Source organism: Drosophila mauritiana, chromosome 3L (assembly GCF_004382145.1).
Source record: "Drosophila mauritiana strain mau12 chromosome 3L, ASM438214v1, whole genome shotgun sequence".
In the NCBI taxonomy this organism is placed as follows: Eukaryota; Metazoa; Arthropoda; class Insecta; order Diptera; family Drosophilidae; genus Drosophila; species Drosophila mauritiana.
Genome location: NC_046669.1, coordinates 16,302,710 through 16,311,819, shown reverse-complemented (window position 1 = coordinate 16,311,819; position 9,110 = coordinate 16,302,710). Strand labels below are relative to the sequence as shown.

The following is a 9,110-nucleotide window of genomic DNA, read 5'->3' as shown; positions in this document are numbered from 1 at the left end:
GCATAGCTATATAAATTATCAAAAATAATAGACAAATCGGACGAATATAAACATTTTAAAATATGACAGGTTATTGTGGGCACTCAGCTGTAGATACATTTTGCAAAAGTGTGTGTCAACTTTTGGCCGGCTTACTTTTTATCGAATATAGTATACCTAGAATACACTTTTACTCTACAAGTGACAGATATAAATATTAGTTAGTAAAATATATGAAACCTATATATGTATTCCAACTTTTGACTTGCTTTTGTGACTTAGTTCTTGTTCATATATACATTCAATTTTTCATTGGGTATCGAGTCGGTTTGTCTAGAACAGAACAATAATGTTCACATTGCATAATACATTGGTAATGATTTTCCAAAGCCCTTATGATATTCATTTGTATGTGACTGACTTGGATATACGAACCCTTAGTTCTATTCCACATTCAATCTTTAGTTGCCAGCGCCAGACTCTGGGCTGATGAATTATGAATATGCCCGTTGCCGGCTCGTGACTCAAACAGGTGCAAAGTCACACTGGGAGCACGCCAGGCAGGCAGGTCGAGACCAGACTCCAGACGAGCCCCTCCCCCAGAGGCACTTCCCTGCCACCCCCCTCCCTTTCGCCACGCTGGCATTGGCATTTCAATGTTTCCTACAACGGCTAAAATTGCTTAATTTATTCAGCAGTTTTCGTGTGACTTGAGCTAACTGAAACAATAAATCCAGCTAAATGCATAAAAAATAAGTGTAAATAAAAAAAAGCATTACCCAAAATGAAAGGTAACTGGTTCTGGAGGGTAATAAACAAATGTATCTATGGGATATACATGAGATTCCGTATCGCTTTCGATTCCGATTCGAAAGTATCTTTACTAAAGTTTAGCTAAGGCCAGGCGGATGTTGTGATCATGCAAAGAATATACCTACATATGCATAAGCTGTGATTTAATCGGGGTGATTAGCAAGGGATTTAAGTATTCCGATTCATGCTGGACCAATGTCCATAGATAGAGAGACCCTCCCCTACAATTAGCCCCCAGTCCGACCTCATCGCGATGATATAATGTACTAACATCGGGGCTCATTGTGCCGCAAAATATCACCGATCATTGGATATTTTGTTGGTTCTCTGTTTGATTTACGTGCGGAAATGTTGGGTGACAGCTCAAGGAAATTACTCCATGTAAATGTCACACCGTATCGAACTGAGTGGTGGTCAGCTAAAGTGATCTAAAAGAGGGCTGCATTAACATCTGAATGATCTTTCCGGTGAATGGGAGCACCCCGCTTCCTACAAGCGATCTTTCAAGGTTCCCAGATCGACTCTGACGCACAAATATGAGTGATTTCAATAGAATTTGGTGGAATATACGAAATATTGTAATTGTTTTGTTAACGCGATATTAAGCTAACTTATAGATCTTTAGATCTTTTCAGTTTTTGATCTCTAAAGTATGAAAGAATCGAAAATATGAATAAGGAAATCCATTCAAGACTGGTCTGTTCGCCATCTTGATTTAGAAAAGTAACTAACTAAGCTGTATGGTATGTATTTACAATAAAAACTTGATTTAAATATCACAAAAGGGTTTTATTCAGTTTCGAGTCTTATAACCTTAGTACAAATTATATCATCTATACATAATATATTACAAAGACGGTTAGACGAACTTAGGGATACGAGTAGCAATCGAATATGGCAAGGCTCATTCTCTCCTTTTCATTCATAATTATTTTCTTATCTAAGCAGAGCCAGCAGGAGAATGCCCATCAGACTCCAACTGACAGCACCACTAGCACCACTTGTCCTGGCCTCCGCCGGCAGCTGAGCCATGGCCACCAGCTGCTGCTCATCATCCAGCTTGGGTCTGTAGCTCCAATCGATGGTGTTGGTCTTGCAGAGCTGGGCGAAAACTCTCGCCGAGATCTTGGGCGTTCTGGTGCGTTGCGGTGAGTTGAAGTCCACGTGATAGAGACCGAATTTCTCCGAGAAGCCGGCCTTCCACTCATAGCTGTCCATCAGACTCCAGGCGATGTAGCCACTGATATTCGCTCCATCCTCCATGGCATCCAGAACCGCCGACAGATAGAGATTGTAGTAGTCCACGCGGGCATAGTCCTCCAGACCACCGCGATCACTGACTCCGTTCTCCGTGACGATTATCTCGGGCGCATTGTACTCCCGGTGTATCCACATCAGCAGATTGTACATTCCCTTGGGATAGACCTGCAGGAACAGAGAGGAGATGGGGTACAACCCCGCTGTCAATAGGGTTCATTCACCTGTGCGCCACCTGGGCGAAAGTCACCCTCTTTTCTGATTCCTGGCTAACTAGTTTACTCGGCAAACCATAATTCAAACTCTAAGTGGGGATAAGTCAACCCTCGAGTTACCCCAAGCACTCCACCAAGTTAATTACACCACCTCATCCTGGACGTGGTGGATTCCTATGCCTCATCTCTGCTCTCCAGAGGGTTTGCCACAATCAATTTAGCCGACTAAGCGAAAGATAATTGAAGTCGTGCAGATGAAGGAAATATGGTTCTGGTGTTAGTTGTTGGTGAAGTTTTCAGACCTTTTAATGTAATTATTCTGGGATGCAGAAAACTTTTAAAGTGCTGGGCTAAACACTAAAGGCTTTTAAAGCCCTACTTTAAATCCAATTGACATATAAGAGGATTATAATCCATATGAAATCTGTATTCCCCAGAAGATATATCCAAGCTTTAACTAATGTCGGGCTTTTCACCTTTTCTATATTTGTTAATAAGTTAAGGACAGCCTAATAGCTTATGTTCTTGTTCTGACTACCTAAGATTATAATCTCCAAGCTAGATTCAAACTCACCTTGAGCCAAACGGATCCGGAACCGGGCCAATCGACGCCCTCCTGGTTCTCGACCACGCCCATATCGTGATTGAAGGACGGAATTGGGAACTTGCCGGTATTATTGTGACCATTGGAGGTGACCAGGTTGCTGGTGTAGGAATTGATGCCAAAGAAGTCGGAGGTGCCGCGTATGCGATGGATCTCCTCCGTGGTGAACTCGGGCAGTCTGGACCGTGCTCCGAAGCCCTGCTCCTTGCTCAAGTTCCGGATGCGCTCGATCATCACCTTGGGATAGTTGCCGTGCTTGGAGAAGATGGGATGACCGAACCAGCCCACATAGAACTGCATGGCTCGCTCGGAGGCCTCGCGATCCTCGGCGGAGTTGGGATCCCTGGGCTCTGGCCACGACGTATCCAGTGTGATGCCCATGCGTCCACCTTGACGCGGCTGGAAGAGCTCCCGGTACATGTGCACCACCTCGGCGTGGGCCTTCAGCAGATTGTGACCACAGAGGTAGGCGGGAATGCCTGGATAATTGTACGAAGGTGCCATATAATCCACTCCATAACCGTGCTCACACACGTGCCACGGCTCATTGACGGTGGTCCAGATCTTCACCCGATCCCCGTACATTTCCAGCACCAGGCGAGCATAGTCCTTGAACAGCGGAATGATCTCCGGATTGGTCCAGCCACCCAGCTCCTGCAGCTTTTGCGGCAGCTCCCAGTGATAGATCGTCACCATCGGAGTGATGTTGTAACGCAGCAGTTCGTCGATCAGATTGGAATAGTACTTAATGCCGGCTGTACTGACTTGGTTCATATAGCCACCGGGCATAATTCGTGGCCAGGACAGGGAGAAGCGGTAGGTGCCCACATGCAGCTCCTTGACCATTTGCACATCGCGCTTCCACTGGAAAAAATTCAATTGATATAATAAATTAATATTAATAATTCAAATTACTAGTACTAATGCAAATTTAACAGCGTTATAGTATCTTTCTAGCTGATTAAGTACAAAAATCCCCTCAAGTATAATGCATATCAAATCAGTTTGACGAATATTTGATATTAAATGATATTCTCTATTTAAGAACATTTTGCAGTGGTAAAGAACGTATCAATTTATTTAACCAATTAAAGTCAAAATATGAGAAACCAGTGCGCAACTAGTCATACATAATCCGCCTGCTTAGTTGGATCATAAAATCTAATCGAAACTAGCCAACCTAATTTAATAATTGATATGGACAAATCAAAGCTATAACATTAATGTCCACTGGTCATTTAAATTGAAATGTGAGCAGATAAATAAAGCTGCTAATGGACACGTTAAGTGTCGGAAAATGAGACTACGGCATTCTGACTTGTTTGGTGTGGATTGATTTGGTTTTTCTTTGAAACGATGCCAAGAATGCCGGGCCAAATTTCCGAAAAACCCAAATTGGTAATGGAAAACCAGTTGGTTGGCGACACATTCCACGCCCAATGGTCATTGTCACAACTTGGCCCGCAGCTCTGACTTTGGCTTTGGATTTGGCTCGGTCTATTGCTAATTATGTGACTTTGAATTGAAAAAGCGATTTGAATCGCGATCGCCGAGTATTGCATTTGAAAGGAAGGGGGCGTTTAAGCTGTCTGTCCGACCATTTAATCCATTTTTCAAATCGCCTGCCGCCGCTGACAACAATAACAAAACTAAAAAAATAGTAAAAAATAAAAAACTTACAAAAAACTATGACACCTGACGCAAATGCAGCAGTTGGCACCTGTAGCTATTGATTGGCATCAGCAGCGAATTGTGACAGTATTAACCAATTCTCCATCGCAGTCAACATGATAAATTGATAATTCAGTGCAACTATGTTGCAGATATTTCAATGCGAATTCATTGAGTATTTATCGGGGTGAATCTTGCAAGGAGATCGAGATATGTATGAATCTTAATCTTATTAATCTCGGGCTTTTATTTAAATGTAGCAATTAAATATACATAAATTATTATGATTTCTAGATCCGCCCTGGCTTATAAATTGTTTGACTAACCTCCAACGGCTAACAAACAATTAACAGCAATTTAGAGCATTTATTTATATCTTATGCCCTGCATATATTAAATTTAGTAGTGGATAAGATAAACATAACCTAATCACTAATCACAATTACCTAAAATCAACTAATATTATTTCCTCTTTTCTGTGCACATTTTTTTTTTGTTACATAAAAATCCATTTCTTTTTTATACCCATTATTTGGCTTTGTGCACATAAAACAGGCCTAAACAATTATCTTAATTAGCAGCGTGCTTAGCTAACTTATCTGCTCATATCAGTGTCTGTTTGAAAATGGGTCACATGCCAAACAATTTCATTTGATACAAGTATGCAAAGATCTTTATCAGGTCTAACCAGATTGTTGTACAATATTCCTGCTACTAGAATCCGCGAAAAGTTCCCTGCTGCTTTACATTCAGTAGGCCCACAAAACAGGTAACGCCCTAGTTTTTGCCCTTTAAGTCGGCTTATTGCTGGAAGATCATTAATTCAGTCAGCAGTAGCGATCGACATTCATTAATCAATTAAGCGAACAAATGGTGCAAATGCAATGTGCTGAAAGTCACGGATGGAGACAAGTTTATCATCGAAACACAGTAGTTAATCAAACGAACTAAGTTCCAAACAGGTGTCTCCATGCCAAAGGCCTGCTGCTCATGATTTATGCGGTTCTTGGCTAATGATTTTGTGGTCAGAACCAATGCAAATTACTTTACGGCCGTAATGGGATGCAATATGTGCAACGATTTGCATCGCATGTCCACGCTTGAGGATGATATGGTGGCCTATTGAATTATGGTTATTGTTCAGAGTTATGTTATCTAAACATAATTGGCAATGTGATCTTGGCTTCGAATTAATTGGGGGCACAATTGTAGTTTATCTGATGATGCGAGAAGCTATTTGCAGAAGCTACAAATTTATGCATTATGAATATTTAAAAAAGTAGTCACAAAACTAGAAGAACTATAAGATACTTTATGCTAGAGAGATTGGTTATGGTATTTGAAGTAAATTCCTTCTTAATCAGATTATAAGCCACTCCTCTAGTTAAAAATCCCTTGGTCATTAAGCACTTGATTCTAATTGATTAGCCATGCAAACATGGTGGATTCACTGAAGTGATCCATTGATCTCCTCCTCCTAAGATCACTGACCACTTCTTAACTCCCATCTGGTTAGATCAGCGTCAAGAGCTCTAGATAATATCACGTAATTAGCTGTGTAACTAATAGCCATCGGAGTGCATCAATTGCCAGTTGCCTACATATTTTGTAGTCGATTACCTCAGCTAGTCGGCTGGAGATCTTGAACTCTTTGCATAACTTCCAATCAAACTGAGATGCCAAACGAACCGACTCATTCTGATTCGGAATCGGATATCTACCATTATCGATTTGATTGAATTCTCCGCTCACCTGATGATAGCTGTCCGCCGTGACATCGCCATTGGATTGATCGACTATTTTCTCGGGATGAGTGTGGGTGAGAAAGTCCCAGATCGACTCACCCTTGTCATCCGCGTTCCAGCCGCCTTCGATTTGGTATGAAGATGAACCGACGCCCCAGAGAAAGTCGTTGGGGAATCGACGGGTTTGGCTCACCGGACTGCCGAGACATCTGCAAAGATGCGTTAATTTGTTATTGGTTAATCGAAAAGGTGTTGCTAACTCTTAAATCGAAAATTCAGCAAATCCACTGCTAATCAAGTGACATTCAAAACTGTCGAGTGTTGCGACAATTTTTATTTACTTTTTAATTTTATATGCGTTTTTATGATCTTGGCCAGTCGTCGTTGCTTATAACAACAATTGCCGATCGGCCGATCAGGGTCAGTCGAGATTAAACACAAACTTGTAGCTTTCTTTGAGCCAAATTCGCTTTTTTGGCAGCTTGTTTTTTTTTTAGCCAAGGCGATTGGGAATAGATTTAAATGGCAAAGGAATGCTTTACTACAAGTGCTATGTATAACAGTGCACTATGTTACTCGTTTTAAGCTTTTTTGTTATAAATATATAGTATGTGTTTTTTGGGATAAGAACAGGATTTTCAAAAAACTTTGCTTTTTATTTTGACAATTTAGAATTTACAGCACATAAATAAACTGGAAGCTTCTTAAAGTACATTTTTAACAACATAACTTAGGATGGCTACTATAAAAATTGCATTAAGTGCTTAGTATAAAAGTAAGATCTTATTGGAGCCTCTGTTAATATTTAGAATTCGGCGAAATTTAAAAAATCATATTAAGATCTTAAGAACTTTGTTTTCCTAGTCTTTGCCTGCACTTTAGTCATTTAAACTAACACTTACGAGGCAGTCAGCACAAAAAGAGGCAGTATGAATTGCATCATGTTTATTTTTTATATCCTTATATATCCTTTTATGTCCTTGGGCACGAAACTAACGTATGCAAAACGAAAACTTTGAGCAGAAAACCGAGCGTTTTTTTGCCCTAAACTTTTTCGCCGAGTTTTGGAACTTTTCGCGATTCTTTCGCAGCGCCCACGATTCGCGAGCGAGTTTAGATGTTGAGCGGCCAGCGAAACGCTTGCAAATGAGCTGCGGCGCTTTTATGTCCTACCGTTATAAGCGATCGCTGGTGCGGGCTCCAAGTTATAGACAAGTTCTCAGCGTCGCCCCCTCCCCCGCCTAACGAGCTGGGGATCACCGAACAGGTGCCAATATTATCTCTTTTGTTTTTATCTCGCACTTGTTGTGTTTGATACGTGGATTCTGCACACATGTAACAAATGGAGAGAAGGGAATATGAGTGAGGTGCAGAAATTTGTGTAAAAGCAGAAGAAAATCAGAAGTCCCGACCAATCAGAGTGAAATGTAGCGTTATAATATTTAAATTAATCACAATCTACGGCGGGCTTAGCATACGGTAATAAATATATACGGTAATAAATATTCCAAGTGAGCCGTAAAATTCCCACGAAGGGCACGATTATGGAATTGTTATGGGTTTTATTGCCACTGATTCGATTTTTGCCTTTTCTCGCTTTCAGTTATAGAAGGCACGCTTATCACGTAAAGCTATCAAACATTTCTAAAACAGTTTTCAATATAAGCCAATATGCTTATTAGCTTCATAATTGGGTGTTACTTTAAGGCTTTATATCATGTCATGTGTATGTCATACATATTTTACATATTATAATATATCATTATCATTAGAATATATCATATATTATATTAGTATTATATCAACAAATATAGATTCATATTATAATATTATATCAATAGTTATATACGCATCCGAAAACTGCTGTAATTTGTATTTTACATTGCAAAATGAGTACTCTAAACTTAAATGTTCTCTACCGTCTTCAAAGTAAGCTTGAAGAAAATAAGCGTAAAGTTTTCCTTAAATTTACCACTAAAGTAAGTACCAAAACACAAAACAAAATGCCGTAAAAAATAAAATGCAGTAGGTGGAGTCTTCCATTGCACAAGTATTACCCCCTTTTCTAACTTCAGAGTCTTTAATTAGGTTTCACAAACTAAAAAACCAAAACATTGTTTAATTAAGGGCAAGTAAAAGCAGACACAATATTTCCCCGGCAGATTGATAAGGAAAAGAGAGTTGCCTTTCCCCGGAGAGCACTGAAGAATATGGTGCGGGGAAAATTCAATTAGATCGGAATGATAAAAGCCAATGGAACAGCGAGATAAGATGTCAGTTACAGATACAAAGTATCTGACTTGGTCAGGGAAGTCCAAAACTGAAAACGGAACGGCATTTAGCCAAATAAACCCGTTTTAGCATTGGACTCGCCAAAAGATCTGAACAATGACTCTTTTGCCTTACAATAGCCATTATATGGACAGTTTTCGTATCCGCAAACTCGGTTCATAACTGCATATCCAGTTTTGGTATTTTAATCCGGCACATGTGCTAAATGAAAGAACCTGGTACTGATTCGAGCTGGAAGTCTCGAAAGTCAGGGATCACTTAGCTTATACGCTGACTTTATTTAAAAAACGTTACAATTCCCAATGAAGTGGGAAATCATTACTTGTAGGCGTAAACAATGTGAACAGACCGAAAACTATTCAACCGTTGGATTTCCCAAGTGTGAATATATTCTCATCTAGGAATATTAAAATTTATCAGTTGAAAATAGTTAGTTAGTTAGTAAGAATAAGACATACTTAAATAAAATAAAGCTCGGTGAATAATCAATCACGAAGAGCTGAATAAACGAGATTCCAATTTCAGTTATTATGT

At 39.9% G+C, this 9,110-nt stretch overlaps 1 protein-coding gene across 1 annotated transcript; it reads right to left on the bottom strand.

The window, feature by feature from the left end:
* Positions 1-1,582: 1,582 nt before the first annotated feature.
* On the bottom strand, positions 1,583-7,404 carry LOC117140386 (myrosinase 1). The gene is made up of 4 exons (XM_033303252.1): positions 7,187-7,404; positions 6,292-6,493; positions 2,839-3,732; positions 1,583-2,217 (listed from the first exon to the last, which is right to left on the bottom strand). The coding sequence occupies exons 1-4, from the start codon at positions 7,225-7,227 to the stop codon at positions 1,729-1,731; spliced, it is 1,626 nt and encodes a 541-aa protein (XP_033159143.1). The 5' UTR covers positions 7,228-7,404; the 3' UTR covers positions 1,583-1,728.
* Positions 7,405-9,110: the final 1,706 nt, after the last annotated feature.